The 26,607-nt window shown below is 52.0% G+C and overlaps 1 protein-coding gene across 1 annotated transcript in view; it reads left to right on the forward strand.

The window, feature by feature from the left end:
• Fubp3 (far upstream element (FUSE) binding protein 3) overlaps window positions 1–16,362 on the forward strand; it is a 67,587-nt gene extending 51,225 nt beyond the window's left edge. The window contains exons 8-20 of the mRNA XM_013021285.1: window positions 49–52; window positions 1,515–1,615; window positions 2,329–2,433; window positions 3,280–3,382; window positions 4,281–4,381; window positions 6,437–6,578; window positions 10,478–10,638; window positions 11,323–11,393; window positions 11,496–11,576; window positions 11,669–11,745; window positions 13,734–13,805; window positions 14,492–14,613; window positions 15,055–16,362. Coding sequence (XP_012876739.1) covers window positions 49–52; window positions 1,515–1,615; window positions 2,329–2,433; window positions 3,280–3,382; window positions 4,281–4,381; window positions 6,437–6,578; window positions 10,478–10,638; window positions 11,323–11,393; window positions 11,496–11,576; window positions 11,669–11,745; window positions 13,734–13,805; window positions 14,492–14,613; window positions 15,055–15,063 — 1,149 coding nt within the window. The 3' untranslated portion in view covers window positions 15,064–16,362. The remainder of the gene's footprint in view (window positions 1–48; window positions 53–1,514; window positions 1,616–2,328; window positions 2,434–3,279; window positions 3,383–4,280; window positions 4,382–6,436; window positions 6,579–10,477; window positions 10,639–11,322; window positions 11,394–11,495; window positions 11,577–11,668; window positions 11,746–13,733; window positions 13,806–14,491; window positions 14,614–15,054) is intronic.
• Window positions 16,363–26,607: the final 10,245 nt, after the last annotated feature.

The raw sequence follows: 26,607 nt of genomic DNA on the forward strand, positions 1-26,607 counted from the left end.
AACCACCAGAAAACTGGAAGTGGTGCTGTGGCTCAAGTGGTAGAGCACTTGCCTTGAGCTGAAGAGCTGAGTGACAGCACTCAGGCCCAGAGTTCAAGCCCCATGACCAACCAAAAAAAAAAGCTGGGGGGCTGGGAAGGTGGCTGAGTGGTAGAGTGCTTGCCTTGCATGCATGAGACCCTGGGTTCAATTTCTCAGCACCACATAAGCAGAAAAAGGCAGAAGTGGTGCTGTGTCTCAAGTGGTAGAGCACTAACCTTGAGCTGAAGAGCTGAGGGACAGCGCCCAGAGTTCAGGCCCCACGACCGACCCAAAAAAAAAAAAAGCTGGGTATGAAGCCAGGCACTGCTACTCAGGAAGCTGAGATCTGAGCGCCAGTCACAGAGGCCAGCAAGAGCAGGATGGTCTCTGAGACTCTTTATCTCCAATGAGCCACTAAAAAGCCACAGGTGGAGCTCTAGCCTTAGGCAGAAAAGCTCACAGAGTGACTACACGCACATACAGGAAGCTAGAGCAGGAGGATTTTGAGTGTAAGGCCTGTGTGGACTATACAAAGACCCTGCGTCAAAAAGTAAACACCCAAGCCAGTACTGGTGGCTTATGCCTATAATCCTAGCTAATCAAGAGGCTTAGATCTGAGAACTGTGGTTCAAAACCACAGGAAAGTTTGTGCGACTCATCTCCAGTTAATCACCAAAAATCTGGAAGTGAGGCTGTAGCTGAAGTGGTAGAGTGCTAATCTTGAGCAAACAAAAGCTCAGGGACAGTACCCCAAGTTCAAGTTCCAGGACACACACACACACACAGGCAAACACTCAGAGCCGAGGGTCCTTCTCTGTGAGACAGGAAGTGCACACCCTACTGTCATTACAGAGCTGAAATAATGTCCATTCTGGGAGGCACTTCATGAACAGCAGCTGCTGTTAGTGACAGGGTCCCCTTCTTTACCTCAGGACTTGGGCCGAGCACATTTTAGCTTTTAGCATCCTCAGCAAGTTTGCCAAGTGCATATTTTCCCAGTGAACATAATAATAGCTATACTGGCGTTGGAGAAGGGCTAGAAATGTACTAAGTTCCGTTTTGCTGAACTTGTTGCTTCTGAACAAATGTTGCTTGCAGAGCTCTGGGGATTTTGCAGCTGCAGGGGAGGGCGTGGCCAGACATGTGTGTGCACATACTCAGAACCTAGTGTAGACTTCCACAACGCTGGGATTGCTGTCCAGAATCCACATTTGAGCTGCCCTGGAACCTTGGGCTGTCCATTGAGAGCCCTCTTCACCTGTGAAGCGGGGTGGCCATACGTGCTGCTCAGATACGTGAAGCACAGCCTTTGGTAAGACCAGGCTCACTAATATTTAGATATACATGTTAGGATTAGACAAAGGAAAGGCAATAGTTTTGGTAAGGGGTTTATATGTCACATGGGTAAGAAGGCTATCCCTTATGGGTGGGACATGTGCTGTCCGGTCCACGTCTTACTTCTGGCCCTGAGCACTGTGTTATTTGTGTTCCACAGGAGCGGACAGGTGTGAAAATGGTCATGATCCAAGATGGCCCACTGCCCACGGGAGCAGACAAGCCTCTTCGTATCACTGGCGATCCATTTAAAGTACAGGTAGGGAAGCCTGTGGGGGCCGGGGCTTCCCGATATGGGCTAGGTCTTGGTATTAGCTGACACATCTAGGGGGTCCCGTGTTTGCGGAGAGAGTGTATTGTCCAGTGTAGGTACCGCTGGCCACATGTGGCTACTTGAGTGCATTCAGTGTGAATACAAGTTCGTTGCCTCTTTTTCACTCACTGTATTTCAAGTGCTCAGTGGCAGCATGAGGATGGGTAGCACCAGGAACAGAGCCATGCTCAACTGTTCCCAGAGTGGAAGGTGGTGGTGAGTGCTGCTGCTCAGAGGAGAGGCAGTGTTGGCTTTGCTGGCCTGTGCTCGGCTCCCACAGCTCTGCCAAGGCACTTGTCCTTCCTATCCTGGCCTCTCTGCAGGCCCTCTGGGCTGGTGTGGAGATGGACATAGGCCACAGCCCAGACATGTCGGCGCTCATTATCTGCACTCCTAGGAATTCACCCTGCTGCTCAAAGTAGCTAGGGCTCAGTCCCTAGCCATCTGGGGCCGTATTGCTGGTTGTAGAATTCGAGTGCTGGTGAAACTCACCACCTCAGCCTTACCAGCCTGCCTGAGTCCCAGATGTGGTGAGCAGATTTTCTCACAAGTTCCTTCTATCTTTGGATCCATGTAGGGAGGGCTCTATCTTGACATTTCTCCCAGATTGATGTATTTTGTGTTTTCTTCCACAATACCTTTCATTTGTGTTTATGCAGCAAGCAAAAGAAATGGTACTGGAGATCATCCGAGAAAAGGACCAAGCCGACTTTCGAGGTGTGCGGGGTGATTTCGGCTCCCGAGTGGGAGGAGGCAGCATAGAGGTGAGCAGACAGCACGCGCTCACTTGCTGTCTATGGGTGAGGACAGGCAGGGGCTGAGTGCGGGATAGTGCAGCTGCATATTGCAGGGCGCAGAGATTATTGGAGATTTTACTTGAAAGGTTAACTTGCTGCCCCGATAAAGGCCAAAATCCAGGTATTCCCGGTGATCGGTGTTATGATGGTGTCAAACCTAGAATCCTGTATATTGATGAGGTGAGATGGTGGTGCTGTGATGAACCCAGGGACAGGCAAGCGCTCTGCCACTGAGCTGCCTTCCTCATCCACTGAAACACTTGGTATTCCTACCGTATGGATGAACATCGCAAATAGTATGCTTTGTTCAGTCAGCCAGGTACAGAAGGACAGTTGCAAGGTAGAACCATGGACATCAGAGCAGAGGGCTTGGGGGGAGCCGGGCATTGCTTAATGGACAGAGCTGCTTGGGTGATGGGTAGAGCTTCAAGTAGATGCGAGTCATGATTACACAGCAGGGTGGATGTATGTAGTGCCAGTGAAAGTTGCGTCTCCACTAATGGCAGGTTGACATGGTGTCTGTATATCAGCACAACTTTCACAATGAAGAAACTGTACTTAGAAAAAGTATCACTGGTATAATCAAATGGGTCCTTTTTACCTGTAAGATTTTTTTTTCCTTTTTGGTAACTATTTTGGTCAGCTCTAATAATCATGAAAAATGAAATCAACTATAATTTGCCTTATATTTTTATCTCCATTATTGTCTTATAATAAAATGAAAACCATTTTTTGAAAAAAAAATAATTTGCCCTTTTTCAAAAGTAAGCCAGGTTTGCAGAAGGTGTGATGAAGTTTTGTCTGTGTTACTAGGTGTCTGTGCCTAGGTTTGCTGTTGGGATAGTGATAGGAAGAAATGGAGAAATGATCAAAAAGATCCAGAACGACGCTGGTGTGAGGATTCAGTTTAAACCAGGTTGGTTGTCAGGGTGCAGCTGTATCAAGCCACATTTCACAGCTCAGAAACCAGGCTGGTGACCCTAAGCACACATGGTCCCCTTTTTTTCTTGCAACATTGTGTCACCAGATTGCTGATCTCCCTCTTCTTGGCCCTTTGCATGCTTAGTGACTCGCACATACCTTCCTCCAGCCAGCATGCCTAGTCCAAGCACTTACAGGCCTGGTTTTTTGTTTGGGTTTTTTTTGTTGTTGTTTTGTTAATACAATGTGGGGAAATGGACAGGACATTTCCACCTTGTAATTTTGCTAAGTCTTCACACACACTCTCTGTGGGAAGCCTATAATCCTAGCTTATCAGAAGGCTGAGATCTTAGGATCTAGGTTCAAAGCCAGAAAGTCCATGGAACTCTTTATTTCCAGTTAACCACCCAGAAGTCAGAAGTGGAGGCATAGTTCAAATGGTAGAATGCCAGCCTCAAGTGAAAAAGCTTAGGAGATCAAGGCTCAAAACTCAAGCCCCACGACCAGTAACACACAGTCACACACACACACACACACACACACACAATAACATACACAGAAGCTTTTGTTTGTGGCAGGGTCTCACTGTGTAGTGCAGGCTGGCCTAGAACCTCAAATCTTCCTGCTTCAGCCTCCCAAGTGCTGGGATTACAGGTGTACACCACCACAGTCTGCTTCTAATGATACCGTTTCAGAGTAACTACTTGCATGGTGATTATTGACCAGAAATGTGCAAAAAGACACAATCACACATTTTCCTGATCAAGCCACTGCAAAAGAGTAGGACTGGTGACAGTCTCGTTGCCTTTTTGGCACTGGTAAGAAAATGGCCTGTTTTGGTTTCCTTCCTAGTTAGGGCTGTTCTTAATATTATCTCTTACTTGGTTCCACAGATGATGGCATTAGTCCAGAGAGAGCAGCCCAAGTCATGGGCCCTCCTGACCGGTGTCAGCACGCAGCGCACATCATCAACGAGCTGATTCTTACAGCCCAGGTGGGTGTGTCCAGTTGTTGGGATACAAAGATCTGGCCCCAGGGACAGAGGCACCTTCACAGAGCCTTCTTTAAATCTGCCTATTGAGACCTTTTCTGGTTTATTGCTTCCTGTTGTATCTAAAACACAGGTTTTCTTTACCCTGTAAGTTTCTGCCTGTTTAAACTGTTTGGGAAAATACCAAGCAGAATGCCAAGTTCCCAACAGCCTGAGTATTTTAAATGAAGTGGAATCAAGGGAACAGTCCAGGCCCTGCGGAGGCCCGGTGCTGCCTTCTCCTGGTTCTCTCTGAGTCGTTTTTAGTGCAAGTGTCACTTGTACTAAAGAGTCACTCTAAGGGGTAGCCAGTCAGCAGTGCCCTCCACATGTGCAGGCTAAGAAAAAGTCAGAACAACTAGAACCAAAGGAAAAAGCAGCAGTTTGGAAATTGTGTTCGCAGCTCATCCCTTAGCCATGTGACCTTGAGACCAGCTTCGGAAGCTCAAAGACCAAAGCCTCCTTTCCTCTGCAGCCATCTTGAGCTTTAAACCTGGAGGAAGTGGAGCCTCTGAGCTAGGGGAAATGGAATCTCGGTACTGGGGGATGCTAAGTCTCGGTGCTGGGGAAGAGGAACCTCGATGCTAGAAGAAGCAGAGCCTCTGTACTAGAGGAAACGGAATCTCTGTGTTGGAGGAAACAGAGCCTCAGTCCTGGGGGAAACGGAATCTCAGTGTTGGAGCAAACAGCCTCGGTGCTGGGGGAAACGGAAATCTTGGGGCTGGAGGAAACAGCCTTGGTGCAGGGGGAAACTGAGTCTTGGTGCTGGGGAAGCACAGCCTCCACTGCACGTGGATGTCCTGCATTGGCATCCAGGACTGTGAGGTGTGTGCATAGGTGTACCGATACTGGGGCTTGAACTCAGGGCCTGGGTGCCATCCCTGAGCTTTTTCACTCAAGGCAGACTGTCTACCATTGGAACCACAGCTCCACTTCCAGCTTTTTGGAAGTTCATTGGAGATACAAGTCTCACGGACTTTCCTGCCAGGGCTGGCTTCCAAATGTGATCCTCAGATCTCAGCATTCTAGCTAGGTAGGTTTACAGGCCTGAGCCACCATCACCCAGCAAAGGCTGGGCTTTGAACAAAATCCCCAGCAGTTCTTGAGATTAGAAGCAGCCACTGCATTGTCCCTGATGTTCTCTGTAGTAAGTTTTTGAGTTTCAAGCTTCACAGGCAGCTGAAGAGAACCTCTCATAAGAATCCAGAAAGCTGGCTGTGAGTGTTTTAACAGAAGTCTCTCAAATTACTGCATTTACTTGTCAGTCGTCTTTCCTGGAAATGGAGTGCAGGGGAAAGCCCTCCAGTTACCTCAGCTTTCTGCTGGCTAAGCATCTGGATAAATGTTGAGTTCTCTCAAGTTGACATAAGCAGGTTTTGCCAAATACTTGTTCACTGTGTTGCACCACCATTCAGCAGCCTCTTGCTGGAGGTGGACTGGCCTGACCAGGTTCCGCTCTGAAAGCATTTACTCTGCTTCCTCAAGTGGCCTGCAGAGATCCCCTGACTGACTTTTCTGCTTTTTCTGAGGCACAAGACAACCTGTTTTTGTCCTTTTTGCTGGCTTGAGTGCAAGGTCTTCTGGCTCAGACAGCAGTGACTAAATTGTCCCCCAGTGCAGCCTGGCCAGAGGAAGTCAGGGTCATGTGATACACTCGTGTAGCTCTGAGAGTGCTTTAGCATCGTCAGGCTCAGCATGTGTCAGCCACAGAAAGAGCAGCTTCAGCTTGGAGGAGGCCCTAGAGAGTTGGTGCTGTAATTAAAGTGCCAGAGAGAGGGGCACGGGCTTTAGGCAGGCATTTCCATCTGCCTGTGTGTTTCGTCTGTGTGTGTGTGCGTGCGTGTGCGCACACGCGCTTTTTACATGACCCACATGTGCATGTCTCTGCACACATCCTCCCTGGGCACATGATGGATTGAAGATGGATTGAAAGCCTGTTCATGTTTCTGCTTCCCCAGGAAACCTGACACGTGTGGGTGCTGGTGACAGACTGCCACACAAACCTTGTCTTCTTCCTAGGAAAGAGATGGCTTTGGAGGCCTGGCAGTGGCCAGAGGAAGAGGCCGTGGCCGAGGTGACTGGAGTGTGGGCACCCCTGGTGGCATCCAAGAAGTAACGTACACTGTGCCGGCGGATAAGTGCGGCCTGGTCATCGGCAAAGGTGAGAAGGCAGGGCAGGCCATGGGCACTGCTGACTGAGGAGCTGTGGTGTGGTGCCCGCCACCCTCTGCGGAGCCCTGCGTTGCCTGGCTTTCTCGGAGGCCCCTGTCCCTGACAAGCTAGAGCACAGTGCGAGTGGACGAAGCTGCTGGGGGAGCGGCTCGGGCTGTGCAGAGGCCCGCAGGGGCAAGGGCCCAGCAAGGCTGTGTGTGGCACACATCTCTTCTTTGCACCTTACTAGTAACAAGTGAAGGCAGAGTTCGTGTTATTCTTCTAGTGCTAGGAATTAAACCCAGGATATCACAAGTGCTAGGCAGGTATTCTCCCGCTTAGACACACCCCTTTCTGATTATGATTTCTTTTTCTTTTTCTTTTTTTTTGCCAGTACTGGGGACTTGAACTCTGGAACTGGGCACTGTCCCTGAGCTTTTGTGCTCAAGGCTAGCACTCTACTATTTGAGCCATAACTCCACTTCCAGCTTCTTCTGTGATCAATTGGAGATAAGAGTCTCACAGATTTTCTTGCCCAGGCTGGCTTCAATGGCAATCCTTACATCTCAGCCTCCTGAATACAGGTGTGAGCCCCCGGCTCCTGGCTTTGGTTGTGAGTTCTTAATTGTTTGTGCACATGTTAGGGATGGTTGAGTGGAGAGCCTTGTTAATGATGACCATGGTCCCTTCCAGCAAGGAGCTCCCTGCAGGGCCACACTGAGCCCTGTTGCTGGCCCAGACCTCCATTTGTCCTTGTTTTGTATTTTCTCTGTTGCTTCATTTGGAAGCATATGGAGGAAGCAATATCATCTATTTACTCCCCAGAGTCTCTCATTTGTCTTTCTGTCTGTGTGTGTCTATCTCCCACCCCTCTTCTTTTGAGGGGGGGATGGCCAGGGGGCACTGTCCCTGGGTTTTGTGCTCAAAGCTGGCATTCTACCACATGAGTCACAGTTCTACCTACCTCTGGCACTACCTTTTTCTTTTTTCATAAACAACAGAAATTTATTATTTGGGTTGCTGTCAAGTCCAAGATAAAGACTGTCGGATTGTTGTCTCTGAAGGTCTCCTTTTTGGTTCTGATGGGTTTATTCTTACTGTCATGTTCCTCACACAGCAGAAGGGCTAAGCAGCTAGCCCTCTGGGGTCTTTTTTTTTTTTTTTAAATTGTTAATCGTAAAGCTATGTGCAGAGGGTTTGGACAGTCCCCCCTTTGTTGCTCTCAATTTTTTGCTCCTGTCCCTACCCATAAGTTGTATAGTTCATTTTCAACATAGTGTTTAGTGAGTACCACTGCTGCATTTGTTCACCCTTTGTCCCTCCCAAAGATAGACAAACAGAACAAAAAGAGTCTCTCATGAGCTTTTCTGCCTGCGCTGGCTTCAAGCCACAATCCTCAGATCTCAGCTTCCTTAGTAGCTAGGATTACAGGCATGAGCCACCTGCGCCTGACTAGATGTCTTTTATTACCAAATGTCTTTAAGATGTTTGGAGGGACTTTGATGCTCTTTACTGTCCTCTGGGTTGGTAGGAGCAGAATAGGTTTTGCTTCGTTAAGGGGTTTTGTTTTTGTCTTAAGGCATGGTCTTGTTACATAGTTGAGGCTGGCCTCAAACCTGTTCCTCCAACCTTACCTTCCTGAGTGCTGGGATTACAGGTGTGACCAGCACATCAGCTTTATATTGGTTTTCTGGCACATAATACTAAGGTAGGTCATGGGTACTTCTTGCTGCTGGGAACACTGGATGTGTCCCCACACTGGCAGGGCTGCCCATTGGGCATCTGGAGATTAAATCTGTGTGTGCCTGGAGGTGGAGGATTGCCTCTTGAGACCCATTTGTCAGTGAGCCTTTCACTGGAGCATGTGACTTGAAGATCCTGGAGAGTGACACTGTGGCCATCATAACAGATTTGAGGGGGTGTGGGGGTGTTTCTCTGTCTGTGTCTTCCATGTTGTAGGGATCAGGGACGACAGAGGGAAGTGGTGCTGCCTGTCTCATGGAGGAGGGTCTTCACACAACCCAAGGCTAGGGAACAGAGCCTGGGTGAGGCGGGTGAACCGCAGGCGGCCTGGCCCGGCCTGGCCCAGCCTGGCCGACACTGCCCGGCCTGCCCTCGCACAGACCGAAGCCTCCTGGGCCCCTGCTGGATTTCCATGATAAATGCAGCACCGCCGACGACAGTGTGGCCAGCCCTGCTCTTGTCAGCCAGGCCTTTTAGCAGATTTGATTAATTGCTTTACGATTTCACGTCCAGCCGGGGGCCACCAGTGGGTCGCTTCTGTCCCCTTCTGCCCCCCATCAGGTGGAAGAATGGAGCAGGCTACTGAATGAGTCCATAGACCACCACCATGTGCCAAGCTGGTGACCTCATTTTGAGAGAAGATGAACTTAAATTAACTCCTTCCGGCCCCATGTGGTTGTGGGGCCTGCTGTCCTTATTAGCATGCTCCTGTGGCCTCTGGGAGAGTCTCGGGCCCGCTGGGCCTCAGCCCGGCAGAGGCTGGTAGGAGCCCCAGAACACTGAGGTGCCTGGGAGAGTGGCCGCTGTTCTTTGCTCTCTGTTGCTTTCCCAAAACAGATGCCTGAAGCTAAGCTGCTTCCTTTTCAGGGGCCAAGAAGGTAAAATCCAGGCCTCTGAATGCAGAGGGTGGGGGCTGCCTGCAGGCCACGTGGAGCTATTTGCAGTGTGCGTAGTCAGACATCCCCTTTGTTGGTGTTTTCTGTTAAAGTGGGTCTGAATTAAGCCTGCGTGTTGTCCAGGCAGATGCTGAGCTGCCTGAGGGATCACCAGATCCAGCGTGCATGTGTGCATATGTGTGCCCACACATCTGCATGTGCTGGTACTTGAGTTTGAACACAGAGCCTGTGCTCTCACTTGGCTTCTTTGCTCAAGTCTATCGCCACAGCTCCGCTTTTCCAGCCTTCATTGCTTGGACCGGACCCCCCCCCAAAAAAAAAAAAAAAAGATGAGATACGTTCATCTCTGCTCTCTCCTCTCCTCCCTCGCTTGCTAGGTGGGGTGCTGAGGGCGTTGTGGGGTACCTGCTCACTGGGGATGGTACAGCATTGTCCTGTGTTTGCTTCTCATCATTTGAGCTTCCCTACTCGTCGATTCCAGATATGTCAGTGTTTTATCCTTCTAACTTTGCAGAATTGTGGTCTAACTTTTCCTTATGTCCTGGCTCTTTGGTACCCGGCCTGGGGGTGGGGGTGGGGGCTTGACAGATCTATAAGTTGTGTGAAATTTCAAGAGAAGAATTGGACCATTGTTAGGCTGGTAGAGCTTTTGTTACGCAAATTTCATTAACAGACTGGGACACTCGGGTTTTTCAAAGAGTCCAACTTAATTTTCATTAGCCCCACTCCGCGCAGCCCCTGTGACACCCCCCCCCCTTTCCTTGGACTGCCTCTGTCTAGACCCCACCCCACCCCCACCCCTGGAGGCTGCCAGGACCTGAGGAGGGACAGGATCGTGAGGTCTGAGTGGGCTCCAGGCATTGTTGGACCTGTGGCCGGCCGTCTGACCCATGGAGGGCGGGAGAGCGGTCCAGGGCCCGGCCGGGCTGAAGGAGCCCATTGTGCGTGGTGGGGCCGCCAGGTCCTCATTGTTAGGCTGAGGTGGCCCCCAAGCCCACGGCTGTGGCTGGGGTGGGGGCTGGAGCAGTCTTCGGGAAGCCTCTCCAGTCTCAGGGCAGACCTGGGTGCTGCTAGCCACACAGGCCACAGCTTTGCTCAAGAGCGCACCCGTGGACACAATGGAACCCCGAGCTTCGTCAGAACCTGTTCAGTACGGCTCTTCTCCGGTCAGAGCTGACCCACAGGAAGCGCCCTTCCAGCCTCCCAGAGCGAAGAGCCACAGGGCCTTTGCATTGCCGCCAGTGCCTTACCCTGTGTATCTGGCCCACAGGGGGAGAGAACATCAAAAGCATCAACCAGCAGTCCGGGGCCCACGTGGAGCTGCAGCGGAACCCACCGCCCAGCACCGACCCCGGCCTCCGGGTGTTCACCATCAGAGGCAGTCCTCCGCAGATCGAGGTGGCCAGACATCTCATAGACGAGAGAGTTGGCGTACGTACTCGAGCCTTTCCCCAACTGCCTTAATGCTAGCTGGCGTTGCTTCTGGATGGCCAAGGTACCGCCTCCGCCCCGGCACCTGGAACTTCCTGCGCCCTTCCCTCCTCCAGTGGCGTGGAGGCGGCCCCCCCCCCTCGCCAGGGCCGGGGCAGACGCCATGGAGAAGCCCCTGGCAGAGCTTAGCAGGCTGCAGCGTCAGTCCAGAGCATGCCCCCGCAGCTTAGATGAGCAGCCGGGCGAGGCCCTCCCCCGCCCTGCCCGGCCCTCGTGCCGCCCTGGCCGCCGGCCGCAGGCTGCGTTCATTGACTCTGCCTTTAGTTTCAGGCGCCTCAAAGCAGATAAAGAAAGGGAGAGTTGGAGACAGATGGGCCACTGCTCACCTCAGTGGGGACGTAGGATGGCAGAGAGCCCTGGGCCAGCCTAAATTGACGCGAGAGTCAAGCAGGTTGGTCCTCCCCGGGGGACGTGCCAGGGCACTCGTGGCCTGTGGTGGTCTCGCGCACTAGAGGCCGAGCCCTGCTGCAGACGTGGCGTGCGTGGGAAGGAAGCTAGCGTGAGCACAGAGCCGTGCCCTTCACCTGTCTCCCAGACACGGGCTTTGTCCTGGGCGGGCCGGGGTGGAGAGCGCGCCGCGGCTCAGGCACGGGCGCGGGCGTGACGGCTCCTCTGCCCACACAGGGTGCCAGCCTCGGAGCCCCCACCGCCTTCGGACAGAGCCCCTTCAGCCAGCCCACCGCGCCTCACCAGAAGTGAGTCTCCCGCCCTGACATTGCGTTGCTCCCCGGCCGCGCTGCTCCCCCCCCCCCAGCGCGGCCCGGAGAGCCCAGCTCTGCTTGCTCCTCTCCCCGCAGCACCTTTCCTCCCAGAGGCTCGGGCTGTTTCCCCAACATGGCTGCTAAAGTGAACGGCAACCCCCACAGCACCCCTGTGAGGTAGGTGGCCCTCGGCCAGGGGGTGAGGCGGTGAGGCCGGAGCTGGTGTGCCCCACCCCCGCACCCGTGACTCCTGTGTCGTCCGTCCACAGTGCTCCTCCGGCGTTTCTGACCCAGGGCTGGGGTAGCACCTACCAGGCGTGGCAGCAGCCCACACAGCAGGTCCCAAGTAAGTGACGCCGCGGTGGCTGCGCATGCTCCCTGAAAGGCCAGTGTGGCCCGGGTGGGGCTCTCAGACCGGGGCCGAGCCGGGGACAGGTGCAGCATGCCCGCTCCATGCTCCCCAGAGACACCCAGGGCGCAGCGGAGCCTCTGGCCTTGCAGGAGCTCCGGTCCCCTTAAGCTGTCTTGCAGTTCCACCAAGCCTCTCCTCATCCTGAGGAGCCCCGCCCCTTTTCTTCTCCCCTAAGCAACTCTCCCATTTGCCCCAGGGCGATCTATGTTCTCACCGACATCTTAGAAGGTTGGGGGGAAGGGGGTGTACACCTGTGCGTTTATACACACGAGGATATGCGAGAGGCAGATGCACGGTGAGGCCTGAGCACGTTCCCTCCCTAGAGCTGCTGCAATTGTTTGTGAAATAAAGAGCTTGGGTTTCATTTGTAGCTCTGTGCTGGTAGGTTCCAGGCCTTGAACTCAGGGCCTTGCGTTATTTTGTTTAAAGCTGGCACTGTCCTCTAGCTTTTTGCTGGTTAATTAGAGATGGAGTCTCACAGACTTTCTGCCCTAGCTGGCTTCAAATCATGATCCTCCAGGCCTCAGCCTCCTGAGCAGCCAGGATTACAGGCTTGAGTCACTGGTGCCAACCAACCCAAGCTTGATTGCTTTTTTTTTTTTTTTTTTTGGGGGGGTCCAGTTGTGAGGCCTGAACTCTGGGCCTGGGCGCTGTCCCTCAGCTCTTCAGCTCAAGGCTAGCACTCTACCACTTGAGCCACAGTGCTACTTGCGGCTTTTTTTTTCTTTTTGCTTATGTGGTGCTGAGGAATCGAACCCAGGGCCTTGAGCATGCAAGGCAAGTGCTCTACCACTGGAGCCACCTTCCCAGCCCCCCAAGCTTGATTTCTAAAGGGTTTGCGTGCCTAACACTATGGCTATCCCGCCCCACCTTCCAATATTTTGTGTGTAGGCACATGTACTCACCAGTACTAGTCCTTGAACTCAGGTCCTGGGCACTATCTCTTTACTACTCGAATACAGCTCTGCTTGTGGCTTTTTGGTGGTTAATTAGAGGTAAGAGTTTCACTCATTTTTCTTGCTCAGGCTGGCTTTGAGTAGTGATCCTCTGATATCAGCCTCCTGAGTAGCTAGGGTGACAGGCGTGAGCCACCAGCAAGTGTCCAGTATCCCCAATACTTGGATTCGCTGTTTCAAGTTAGCTGGAACCTTCATGGTCGGCACCTGCCTACCCCCAGGAGGGCGCTGCACCCCCTGCTGGCACTGCCCGGCCCCTCTGTGCTCACCTCCCACCAGGGGTCGGCGGGTGGTAGTGGCTGGGTTTTAGGTGGGATTGCTCCCTCACTGCTGCGGCAGGGAGGCCTTAAAGGAGAGCCATCCTCTCCGCCTGGGATTCACTCACCACGTTGTTGGAGACCAAGGAAGAAGGGGGGGGCATCTTCTCTCCCCTGCTCCCCTTCTTGCCTCTTCCTCAGCCCCGCGTGTGACGCTGGGGGGCCCTTCCTCTCCCACCACTCTTCAGGGGAACAGCGGAGCCCCCCCACACCTCAGCCCTTAACTCTGGTTTCCAAGCTATGTGCGCTGTTCTGTCCCCACCGTATCCCCCTCGCAGTCCCCAGGGCCCTCCCAGCACAGGGGAGGTGAGCGCTGTCCTCAGCACTGCCTGCAGCAGGTGTCGTTCCCTCCCCTCTCCCAGGAAGACACAGCCTCCGCCCTGCCCTGCCGGAACCCAGACCCACAGCTAGCCCTGTACTCTGCTCTTCTGCTGTCCAGAGGAGCTCAGGTCTTGCTGAGCAGCAGGCAGGCGCAGCCTGTGCACACGCGCACGGGCCCTCTGTCTGCTCCAGGACGGCTCCCCTGTGGGCGGCCTGGGGGGCTCCAGGGCTGTGGAATGGCTCCATCTGGAGGTCTGCAGGGCCTGCGCCTGGGCTGGGCACCTCGCGGGCATGCAGGCCGCTGACGCCTGATGCTGTGTCCTCCTAGGTCAGCAGGGCCAGTCACAGAGCAGCCAGCCTGACTACAGCAAGGCCTGGGAAGACTACTACAAAAAACAGGGTGAGTGTGCGCACATGCGCACGCAGCCATAGCTCCCTCACCCCGCTCCACCTGCTCCTGCTGCCTGGAGCTGAGCTGGTACCAGAGCAGGACCCAGCCAGCCTGTGTGCCCCGCCCGGGCCTCTCCCATGGGTCCCACGGGGACCTCGCCCTTGCCCGTGTGCCCAGCTTGGGCTATGGAGAGTGGTGGTAACGCTCAGGAGCACAGCTAGTGCAGGTGTGGTGCTGGGCATTTTCCCAGGCCACAGGTGTGGGCCAAGGAGCAGACCCCCACCGACCCTCCCACCCCACCCCTCCCCCGGGCACGGGCGCCTCTGCGCTGCGTGGGGCTCTGTGCCTCTGGCCTGAGGGTCAAGGGTGGTGGAGGCTGCTTCACCCCCGGGGGAGAATCACTCTAGGGGCTGGGGAAGGTGTCTGCTGGTCCTCCTCTCCCCGAGGAAGCTCCCCAAGCTCCACCCCGGGTGCTCCCCTCCCCTCCCTCTGCTGCCTACTGAGTGAGCCCTGGGAGCCGCTGGGCATGTGCACAGGTACTGCAGAGGGTGTGGCAGCCCCCTCCCCTGCCCCACGGGGCGCAGGTCCCCAGGAGGTGCCAGCCTGACCTCCCCTCTCAGCCTGACCCTTCCCCTCGCTCCCCTCCCCGCCCCTCCTTCCCTGCAGTCATTTGCTCGCTTCTTCCCGTTGGCCAGGTCACAGCGCTGCTCCTCAGGCCAGCTCCCCGCCAGACTACACCATGGCCTGGGCGGAATATTACCGACAGCAGGTCGCGTTCTACGGGCAGACGTTAGGGCAGGCTCAGGCCCACAGCCAGGTCTGTAGCCGCTCCCCAGCACTACGACGCTTCCCAGAGCAGCCCTAGTGCTCGCCCGCTCCGCCTGGCCTGGCCTGGCCCGGCCCCCCAGAGCCGGCTGGCCCTGCCCCAGAGCCAAGACTGCTCACCCCCCCCTGCTGGCTCGCAGCTCGCTCCTTGCAGGCTCGCACATGTGTGCGCCTTTCCTCGGGCAGCAGCGGGAGGGGATCCCCACAGCGGGGCTGGACAGGGGTGCCGGGGGGGCCCCCCACAAGCCGTGCCCCAGGGAAGAGGCCCGGGTGCTCCCTCAGGGCCGGCCAGCCCAGGCCCTGGCCTTCTCCCTGCCCAGTCGCCAGGGCTGGTGCCCCTGCCCAGTGTCCACGAGCCCAGAGCCCTGAGAGCCTGAGGCCCGAGGCGGCCGTGGGTGCTGCCCTCAGGCTGACCCTCTCCCTCCCCCCACAGGAGCAGTAGACGGGCGACCTGGGGCGACCTGGCTCTTCCCCGATCAGTGTGAGAGAAAACCTGTTTGTAACAGAGCTTTCTAGATTTGCAAACCTTTTGATGAAGAACCTTTGTTTTGTTCTGTGAAACACTATGTTTAGATTAACAGAATTTTTCTAAAAATCGGGTAAATTAGTTACTAAAAATGGCTGATAATTTTGGTTTCGTTCTTTCAAGCGTGGAGCAATACCTGCACGCCCGCGTGCCGGGCGCGCCCGCGTGTCCCGCAGCCACACCGCTGCCACTGCGCCCTTCCCTTCTCTCTCATTTTATTTACCGTTGTTTTTGTTTTTGTTTTTGTTTTTTTCTGTTGCAACAGAAAGTGGCTTGGAAGTCTTAGGTGGTATGTAAGAAATTCTTTAAAAAAATTTTTTAAACAGTATTTAAATATTAAATGTGTAAATTCAGTGTTTTCCTTCTAATTTCTTATATCTTGGCTGTCTGGTTTTATTGCATTTTTTTAAAAAACTGAACTATTATGTATTGTAATTAATTATGTGAATTCTGAATTGAAACAGATAATTGTTTGCTGTCCAGCAGGGGTGGGAAGGGGCGTTTTATAGGGTTTGTATAATTTCTAGAGTTCTAAAGGGTAATATAAAAACGTGTCATGTCTAGCGTACATTCTTCATGTCTCCATTGCCAGTTGCAATTGTGTATCTAAGACCTCCAAGCTGGTTTTAAAAACAAAACAAAAAACCTTTCTCTAGCCTCTCAAAAATATAAATACTGTTATTTTTAATATTAAAAAGAAATTCAATATAACTTTTAACAAACACTGTGGAACATTAAACCTTATAAAAATGTAGTAACTATTTTTTAATTCCAAGGTGTTTTTGATTTTTTCTTTTAAGTATTTTCTTAATATTTGTCGAATTAATTAGATGAATAAATAATCTAGTATTAACCACAATATGAATTAAATAACTCTGATTTAATAAAAGGGATAATATGATTTCCAATGTTTACTGTAGTGTATCTTGTACAGATAACATGTATTTTTAAAGGAAAAAAGACGGAATTGAAGCTATTTTTTTCTTGCATTTTTAATGGACCTGAAGAACATTCTGTTTGACGCACTCAGAAGTTACAGTTTCTGGGTTGCTGCTCTTGTCTCTCCTTACGAAGCTTGAAATGTCTAACTTTAAAACAGGCTGTTGGGGGATGTTATGTATGTTGTTTTTAAAAAGATGTTCTTTTTATTTGACTGACAATTCATTTTACACTCTATATAATAAAATTCCCACCAAGTGACTTGTGGGCCAAGTATCTCGGGTGCATTTGTTTGCTGGGCTCCCTCCCCACCCCGTCTCCTGTGTCCACAGTGCAGCGCAGCGTAGGTGTCCAGAAGCTTGCCTGAGCTCATTTTATGTGAATGGCTTTGCACAGTGCCCCCTTTGGACCCAAGAGCCACAGTGTCGTGCGGCTGCGCAGCTCAGCCTTTCTCCTGCCCGCCTCCCTTGCCACCCACACTCACCTGTACTCAACCTTCTCACAGGCCGCCGCCGCCACCACCACCGTGCCCCTCCGTCCCCCGGGCTGGGCTGAGCTGGGCTGGGCTGCTGCTGGCTGGTACCTGGTCCCAGCTCCAGCCCCACATGGGGCCCTGGCTGGATGGTGACCTGCTCCCTTTTCCTGTGGGCCCTGGACCCCACGGATTCGGGAAAGTAAGTCTTCCCCCGTAGATGTAAGACCCGAACAGTGTGCACCACTAGTGGGCCCTGTGTAAGGATTGACATGCACACCCATGAGGCCAAGGCACGCCTTCCCCCCACCCCCCATCTTTCCATTGGCTGGAGCAACTTGGCTTTGAACTGCAGGTGTGTGAGGCAGCGTCTGAGTCCGCCTTGCTTCCACCTGGAATCGTCTGTGTAGACTTAGATGCTGCTCAGAAGCCCCTGTAGGCTGTGTGTGTGCGTGCGTGCGTGCATGTGTGTGCGTGTGTGTGTGTGTGTATACTCCTCTAAAAGGAGGGAGAGACATCTGTGGCTCCTTTAGCCCGAAAGGGGGTGGAGAGCGTCCCATCTGGGGTGCGCTGGGCCTGTTGAGAGCCGGAAGACCAGGAGGAGATGTGGCATCTTTTAAGTACACCTCTAGAGAATCCACTTTGACGTTGAGAGATTGAATGGTAAAAGCCGCGTGGAGGAGGAGGCCGGGAGCGGAGGCCATGAGCACTGATGACGGTAATGGGCATTACAGAGAAGACTTCCTCTAATTCATCTTCCAAGCTCTGTGCCAAAACAGCATTTGGCATGGTTCACAGGGAGCGACTGTGTGATAATGAACCCTAAGGTGTCCCTTAATTGAAGACTGAGCTTTTGCGGTTGTGCCAAGAGTCGTAAATGGTGCAGGCTTGCGGGAGGATGCATTTTCTTAAATGTATCGGTAAGTACAGATTAGCACTTGTCCCCAGTGAAATGCCCATACTATAAATTATGGAAATCTCTCTCTCCCTTTCTCTCTGATGCAATCTTTTATTGGGGGGGGAGGGGTGCGGGGCCACAGGAGGGAAGTTTGCAAGCATATGAAATTTGGTCTCTCATTAACATGGCGCCCGCCCTCCAAAGACGATTCTCATCAGCAGTCTGCCACGCCGGCCGGCCGGCTAAAGTGCTCGCCATGTACCAAGTTCAGCGATTGTGTTCCATTAGGAAAGCTGCGCGGTCATCACGGGGGCAGGTCTGCCTGGGGGAGGCAGGGGTGTGGCCAGGCCACATCTTCCAAATGCACCCTGCCCCCACCTCCACCATCCACACGTGGCATGCGTGGGCCTCTTTAACCTTCCCCAGAAGCTGGGGGGTTCTGTAGCTCACAGGCCTCCATGTGCACCCCAAGTGGCCCCAGAAATAGTGACCATCGGGGTAAGCGGCAGTGTACCAGTCCAAGCAGCCACAACACCCAGGAGCCTCAGTTTCCAATGGGCTACCCCACCCTTGCCCTGAGCTCCCAGCCTCCTGTCCGTGGGAGGCCGGCGAGATGCCCGTCAGTGGCCGCAGAGCGACCTCGTGCTGGCCCTTCCCAGGCCGTTTGCTGACCTGCCAGAGCCCGCTCCTCAGGGGCGTGCTGCGCTGCCCGCAGTGTCCTCTGGCTTCAGTGCAGGCTGAGACTCCAGCTCATACCCTCGCACTTAGCACCCAGAGAAGTAGAGAGCGGAGAAGCCCCAGGAGCCATCATTTGCAAATTCACCTCTTCACCGGAACTGACCGCTGGTCTCATCCTCTGTGCCAGGCACCCAGGGGTCCTGTGCCACGCGGCTCAAGCAGGAAGCTAAAGGGGTGCTAGGGCCCCTGACCACAGCGGAGCTGGGATGGGATGGGCCTAGGGTTGGCTGAACTTCAGGCTTGAACTCGGGGCATGGCCCTCTACCATTTGTGCCACGCCTCCATTCCCAGCCTCCACTGTCTGGCTACCGCCTGCACCCTGCTGAGATGAGTAACCCCAAACCAAGCGCCCTCTCCCCTCCTCAGGCCCCGCTCCCCGGCCGCAGCACTGGCTTTAAGAAAAATAGGGGCTGGGAAGGTGGCTCAGTGGTAGAGCACTTGCCTTGCATGCATGAGGCTCTGGGTTCAATTCCTCAACACCATATAAGCAGAAAAAACCCGAAGTGGTGCTGTGGCTCAAGTGGTAGAGTGCTCGCCTTGAGCTGAAGAGCTGAGGGACAGCGCCCAGGCCCAGGGTTCAGGCCACACGACTGACCCCCCCCAAAAAAAAAATCGGACAAGTCTGGGTGGCAGCCAGAGGGGGAAATCACTTCGCTCTCAGGATCGCCATCATTTCTGCTGTCACCTGTCAAAATGTACTTTCCAGAGAGTTCTTCAGTCAGGGGAGGATGACAATCAACTGGACCGCCAGAGGCTGAGCTTTTATAACAAAGTCTTTCTATGTAGCCCCAGGTTGGCCTGGAATTGGCCATCCTCTTGCCTGTCTCCCAAATGCTGGGATTACAGGCAGGAGCTGCCAGACCCAGAGGAGGCCTTTTGTAGCCACCTGGGACGGCTGGTCTTCTGTGACTAGATCACATGTCTGTCTCTCTCTCTCTCTTTTTCTGGCAGAATTTGTTTGAACTCAAGCCCTTGTACTTGTTAAACCATCACTATACAACCTGAGCCACACCCCCAGGTAACAATTGGCTGTGTTTGCTTGTTTGTTTGTTTTCTAAGACTGTCTCTCAGTCCACCTAGTTAGTTTCCTGGTGTGTGTCACCTCACCAGGCTTTTTATTGGTTGAGAGGGAGACTTCAAAAACTTTTTTTGTTTTGGAGTTGTTGTTTTGTTGTTTTGTTTTGTTTTGTTTTTTTTGCCTGTTCTGGGCTGGGCTCAGGTCCTGGGCGCTGTCCCTGAGCTTCTTTTGCTCCAGGCTAGCACTCTACCACTGAGCCACCTTCCCAGCCGGAGACTCACAATTTTTTATGGCCAGGCCAGCCTCAAACTGCAACCTTCTCTTCTTCCCTCCCTCCCTTCACCCCTAGTAGCTGGGATTACAGATGTGAGCTGCTAACCCTGTCTAGATCATATCTTTCTTTTTTCAATTGTGGGGCCTGAACTCAGGCCTGAGCACTGTCCCTGAACTGTTTTGCTCAAGGCTAGTGCCTCACACTTTGAGCCATAGCTCCACTTCCAGTTTTCTGGTGGTTAATTGAAGTCTGTAAGAGTCTCATGGACTTTCCTGCTTGAACTGGCTTCGAACCACAATCCTCAGATCTCAGCCTCCTGAGTAGCTAGGATTATGGGCATGAACCAGCAGCACCTAGCCAGCTTTTTGTTTTTGTTTTGTTTTTGCCAGTCCTGGGACTTGAACTCAGGGCCTAGGCACTGTCCCTGATCTTCTTTTGCTCAAAGCTAATCTCTTCTCATTTTCATCCTTGGAACTGGACTAAATCCAAATTGTTATCACTTGTGTCAAGGGCTCTACAGTTGTTTCATTCAAATTAAATGTATATAAATAGTATGTATCTTTGCAGCCATGCACCCGGCTGGCGGGGTAGCCTGGGGTAGAGCATCTGCCTAAGGTAGGCGAGGCCCTGTGTTTCACCCCTAGCACAAAACAAAAATGTCATGCACTCCTCTTCATTAGATGCAGTGTTTCCATTTTATCAACCTTCGTGTTCCGTCCTTGTGTCAACTTAACACTATTGTCGTACTTTTATCAGCTTTATCGTAAAACTAGTAAGCTGGGTGCTGGTGGCTCACGCCTGTGTCTTCTCAAGAGCCTGAGATGTGAGGATTAAGGTTCGTAGCTAGTCTGGGCAGACAAATCTGAAAGACTCTTATACATAATTAAGCAGCAAAGAGCCAGAAATGGAGCTATAGCTCAAATAGTAGAGCACCAGCTTAGGCCCTGAGTTCAAATCCCAGGGCCAGTACAAAAAATAGAAAAAGAAGAGAATCTCTTGGCTGCAAGAATCTCTTGCATGCAAGTGGTGCTGTAGCTCAAGTGGTAGAGCACTCGCCTTGAGCTGAAGAGCTGAGGGACAGTGCCCAGGCCCAGAGTTCAGGCCCCACGACTGACAAAAAAAAAAAAATTTTTTTTTAGCCGGGCGCTGATGGCTCACGCCTGTAATCCTAGCTACTCAGGAGGCTGATTGCGGTTCAAAGCCAGCCCGGGCAGGAGAGACCGTGAGACTCCTATCTCCAATAAACCACCAGAAAACCGGAAGTGGCGCTGTAGCTCAAGTGGTAGAGTGCTAGCCTTGAGCTGAAGAGCTGAGGGACAGCACCCAGGCCCAGAGTTCAAGCCCCACGACCGACCAAAAAAAAAAGAATCTCTTGCATGCAAGTCCTTTGTATTTCTGTATGAATGTTAAATCAGCTTGCAATCCCTGCCTCCACCAAAATGAAAAAAGAACCTAAGTGCCGGCGGCTCACGCCCATAGACCTGGCCAATCAGGAGGCTGAGATCTGAGGATCATGGTTCAAAGCCAGCCTGGGCAGGAAAGTCCAGGAGACTCTTATCTCCAATTAATCACCAGAAAGTGGTAGAGCTCTAACCTTGAGTGAAAAGGCTCAGGGAAAGCACCCAAGCCCTGAGTTCAAGCAAATGAGAAAAAAAAAAAAAAAGGAACCTAAAACCATCTGTGGTTTGCTTTGGGATTGCGCTGGGAAGAAGTGGCCATTTAACACTACTGAGTTTGCTTTCTTTCCTTTTTTTTTTTTTTCTTTTCTGCCAGTCCTGAGGCTGGCCCTGTCCAGCTCAAGGCTGGCGCTTTACCACTTGAGCCACAACTCCACTTTGGGCTTTTTGGTGGTTAATTGGAGATAAGAGTCTCATGGCCTTTCCTGCCTGGGCTGGCTTTGAACCTCCATCCTCAGATGTCAGCCTCCTGAAGATTACAGGCGTCAGCCGCCAGCGCCGGCTACTATCGAGGTTTTCAAGTTGTGACAGATCCTTTCTGAAAGATGAATAGACTTTGCCAGAAAGCCACGCAGACATCCAGGTACAGAGAACAAAGAAAGGTTTATTGCCAGGAAAGGGGGTGGCAAGACCCTTCTCACAAGGGAGAAGGGAGAAGCAGCGCCGGCTGTTGTCTGGGGTGACCTATATCACCTAGGAGGTCTAGGAGGGGCTGGAAGGGGCTGGAAGGGGCTAGGAGGCAGAGACCCCGGTGTGGACGCGTGGGCCGGGGGCTTCATCATGGCGGACTAGGATTGATGGCTGCTGCCCAAATAGTAGACAAGGGTCCTGCAGCTGCCCAGAGCTGAAGGTCACTGTAAGGGGCTCTTGCTGCCTTCTATGGTGGAAGCTGCCCCAGAGAAGTGCCATCCCGAGTAAAGGGGGCTGGCGGCTGATGATTCACTGCCTTTACTACAGGGCCTGGTGTTGCCTGGAAGGGAGCGTGCCAAGCTGTGGGAGGGAAAGGGGACTAAGCTATGGGAAGGGAGCGCATTTTGCTAACATTCTTTTTGTTGCCATTATGGGGGCTTAAATTCTGGGCCTGGACACTGTCCCTGAGCTTCTTTTGCTCAAGGCTAGCACTCTACCAGTTGAGCCACAGCACCATTTCCAGCTTTCCAGCTTTTTCTGAGTAGTTTCTTGGAGATAAGAGTCTCAAGGATTTGCCTGCCCATGCTGGCTTTTTTTTTTTTTTTTATTGGTCGTGGGGCTTGAACTCTGGGCCTGAGCACTGTCCCTGAGCTCTTCACTTCAAAGCAAGCACTCTATCACTTGAGCCACAGTGCCACTTTCAGTTTTCTGGTGCTTTATTGGAGATTAGAGTCTCACGGACTTTCCTGCCTGGGCTGGCTTTGAACTGTGATCCTCAGATCTCAGCCTCTTGAGTAGCTAGGATGACAGGCGTGAGCCACCGGTGCCCTGCTACTCCTGAGCTTTTTAATTTGTGATAGATCCTTTAGTTCTCTTATTTCTCATTTAGTAAGTTTCAGTGTAGAGTTCTTACAACTCTTGTTTTCATTTGTTCCTGCATTGTTTTATTTTCCTTTTTAATTCTTATCTTGCTAGTACTAGAAAGACTTGTACATATGGATCTTGATTCTAATGATCTTGCTTAAATTCAGTGTCCTACCATGTAACGTTGGCTGGCCTTAAATTCATAGGCCTCCTGCCTCAGCCTCCTGGGTATGCACATTAGAGGATTCTACCCCTGTGTCTGGCTTCAATTCCCAATCTATTTTTTTATTCTCTTATTACTTTGACAGTATCAGCGTTTCAACTCAGGGCCTTTTGCTCACCCAGCTGGTACTCTACCACATGAACCACACATCCAATTTGGTACTTTGCTGGTTATTTTGAGTTTTCTGCCCTGGCTGGCTTTGAACTATAATCCTCCAGGTCTCAGCCTCCTGAGAAGGTAGGATTATGCTCATGAGCCACAGGTGCCTGACTCATCTGTTTCTTTTCATAACTTGATTGCCCACAACCCCCAGTAACTGTCAGGTGGAACATGGTGAGGTTGGGCAGCCTGGCTTTGCTTGTAATCTCAGAGAGAAGCTTTTGTAACTCACCATAAATGATGTTGGCTGTGTACAGAGGTTATACATACAATAGCCGGGTAAGGAAGTTCCCCTTGTTTCTTGCTTGCTAAGACTTTCATCACCATCTCTGCTGGAATCTTCAAAAAGTTTTTCTGTGTCTGTGGAAGTTAAGCGATTTACTTCATTTTCACTTCAGTACAGTGAATAACACTGATTCATTTCTGAGAGTCAAACCAGCCTTGCACTCCAAGACCAAACCTTAGACTAGACTAGTCAGAGTGGATTATCTATCTTGTATGTATGTAACCAGCACTGGGCTTGAACTCAGGGCCTCTTGCTTGCTAGGCTGCTGCTCAACCACTTAAGATGTGTCTCCCCATTCCGCCCACCCCCCACCCCCCGCTTTGGTTTTTTTCTTTTTTTCTTTTTTTTTTCTTTTTTGTCAGTCCTGGGGGCCTGAACTCTGGGTCTGGGCGCTGTCCCTCAGCTCTTTAGCTCAAGGCTACCACTCTACCACTTGAGCCACAGCACCACTTCCAGCTTTTTTTTTTTCTGCTTATGTGGTGCTGAGGAATCGAACCCAGGGCCTCATGCATGCAAGGCAAGCACTATACCACTGAGCCAACTTCCCAGCCCATCTCTTTGGTTTTTGGATCAATGGTTTGACTTTGCTGTCATCTTTATTGAGCATTCTTGCATATATATTCATAAGGACTCATTTGACTCATTTGTATTTATGAAAATTACCCATAAATGAAAGGAAAGGAACAGGTAATTCAAGAACAGTGACTATTTCAGGGGGAAAAGCATATGTGTGGTGAGAAAACAGAAGATAAAGAGCTAGAGAAGTTTTTCAATTGATTACAGCTGAGAACTTTCCAGAATTAATAACAAGTAGCAAAGCACATGTCCAGGAAACTCAGAGAGCACTAAACAGGAGAAATGGAAGACAAGAGAAACACACACACACACACAGCAGAAGTGAAGCTGTGGCTCAAGTGGTAGAGCACTAAACTAACCTTGAGCATAGAAGCCCAGGGACAAGTGCCCAGGCCTTGAGTTCAAGCCCCAGAACCACCAGGACCCCCCCCCCCACTCCAGAGATGTTTTATTTGCATGCATTCCTGGTACAAGGGAGGTTTCATTGTGAGGTTTCCACACCTGGAAACAACGCAGTCCATCGCCCTCACTCCACACCGCTCTCCCCCTTCACCTCCACCATCAAGAGCAATTTCCAGGCCTGGGCAGGTGGCTCAGTGGTAGAGCGCTTGCCTCGCATGCATGAAGCCCTGGGTTCGCTTCCTCAGCACCACATACACAGAAAAGGCCAGAAGTGGTGCTGTGGCTCCCATGGTAGAGGGCTAGCCTTGAGTAAAAGAAGCTCAGGGACAGCACCCAGGCCCTGAGTTCAAGCCCGAGGACTGGCAAAAAGGAAAAAAAAAAAAAGAGATTTTCCCCAGATTCCACCATTCTAGTTTCACCGATCTGGTTGATGGCAAATCTTTGGCTAACAGGGTCACATGAGCCTCAGCATCACATTCTTTCTGAATTGGGGTTCAATGTAATGGGACCCCAGTTCAGACAATTAAAGGAAGGGTTTGGGTTATATTCTGTTTGTGTGTTTGTTTGTTGGGGCTGGAACTGGGCTTGAACACACAGCCTCACATTCTCATTTGTTTTTTTTCACTCAAGGATGGTGCTCTACTCCTTAAGCCACAGCTCCACGTTTGTTTGGGTTTTCTTTTGCAAATTCTTTATTGTGCTTAAGTGATTACATAATTTCACAGTACTGCGGGATGGTGATGCTTAAAGTCACAAACACATGCTAACTTTCATGGGGCAAATTGTTTATCGTGGTCTGTAAAGCTTATGAGTTCTATGAGCTTTGACAAGACAGTTATTTCTTCCACCTTGGGTGATGTGTACATTCCTTTCCTTTTGCTTAGTGTTAGCTGTTCCCTCTTTCCCCCTCATTCCCTCCTTCCCATCGCTGCCATTGAGTTGGTTGGTGCATTTTGATCAGTGTCCAGTGCAGCTGATGGGCCCCACTGTGGTATGTTTTCCCCTGATTCCCTCTAGTTCTGTGTCCTCCTCCTAGTTTCCCTCTGGTGTGCACGTATGTACTACATGGGGGCTCCACGGCTTTTTTGCCAGTCCTGGGGTATGAACTCTGGGTCTTGACACTGTCCCTGAGCTTTTACTCAAGACCAGCACTCTACTACTTCAGACACAGCACCACTTCCAGCTTTTTCTGAGTAGTTTATTGAAGGTAAGAGTCTCACCGACTTCCCTGCCCAGGCTGGCTTTGAACTGTGATCCTCAGATCTCAGCCTCCTGAGGAGCTAGGATTACAGATGTGAGCTACTGGCCCCAGCTGGTGGAGTGATTTTTTTGGGGGGGTTCCAGTTGTGGGGCCTGAACTCTAGGCCTGGGGGCTGTCCCTCAGCTCTTCCCTCAGCTTATGTGGTTCTGAGGAATCGAACCCAGGGCCTCAGGTACACAAGGCAAGTGCTCTACCACTGAGCCACCTTCCCAGCCCATGGAGTGATTTTTTTTTTACCTCTAGCATTTCCTTTTCATTTCTTCCCGTGTCCACCTCCCTCTGTCCAGCTCCTCTTATGTCATTCCTTTTCCATCAGTGCCCTGAGCATATCAATCATAATTATCTTATCTCCCTGTCATATTCTGGCCTGGTGCCAGTCATGGCTCCCCCTCTTCAGATCTTCAGATTGCCTTTCTCTTCAGCATGGCTTGCAGTTTTTGATGCAAGGCTAGACTTGCTGCATCAGGCCCTCAGAGCTGAAGCCAGATGCCTTCAGTGGGAGGCTGGGGCGAGGGGGGAAGGGGAGCACGGGGCGGGGGCGGGGCGGCAGGGGGGCAGAGGGGAGGGTGGGCTCTTGTCTCCCTCAGGTCTTTCGCCTCCCTAGCCCACCTCCTCCCAGTGAATGGAGTTCTTTCAGCTGTGATCTCTGGCTGGTGTTCTTCCAGTACTGGGACTTGAACTCAGGACCTGAGCACTCTCTTTTAGCTTTTTCACTCCTGGCTGGTACTCCAGCATTTGAACCACAGCTCCACTTCCTGTTTTGTTGATAATTGATTGGACATGAGTCTCATGGACTGGCATTGAACTTTGATCCTCAGATCCCAGCCTCTTGAATAACTGAGATGACAGGCTGGCTGAAATACCCGTCCTTCTGTGGCCCTGGTCCCGGGGACCTCAAGTGTCCTCATGGGGCAATGCTTTTCCCCTGGACTTCACATTGCGTCTCTAGTGTATCTTGTAGAGAGCCTCTGCCTCTCCAGAGCCTGCTAGCTTCTCTCTCTGACAGAGCCTGGGGGCTCCTAGAAGGTCGTCAACCTGTGTCCCCCAAGTATCCTGGGACTTCCTGACTCTGAGAATTTTTGTGTTTTGTTTTGCTTTTTGGTCCAGTCTTGGGCCTGAACTCTGGACCTGGGCGCTGTCCCTCAGCTCTTCAGCTCAAGGCTAATGCTCTACCACTTGAGCCACAGCACCACTTCTGGCTTTTTTCTTTTTGCTTATGTGGTGCTGAGGAATCAAACCCAGGGCCTCAGGCATGCAAGGCAA

Source organism: Dipodomys ordii, unplaced genomic scaffold (genome assembly GCF_000151885.1).
Source record: "Dipodomys ordii isolate 6190 unplaced genomic scaffold, Dord_2.0 Scaffold55, whole genome shotgun sequence".
In the NCBI taxonomy this organism is placed as follows: Eukaryota; Metazoa; Chordata; class Mammalia; order Rodentia; family Heteromyidae; genus Dipodomys; species Dipodomys ordii.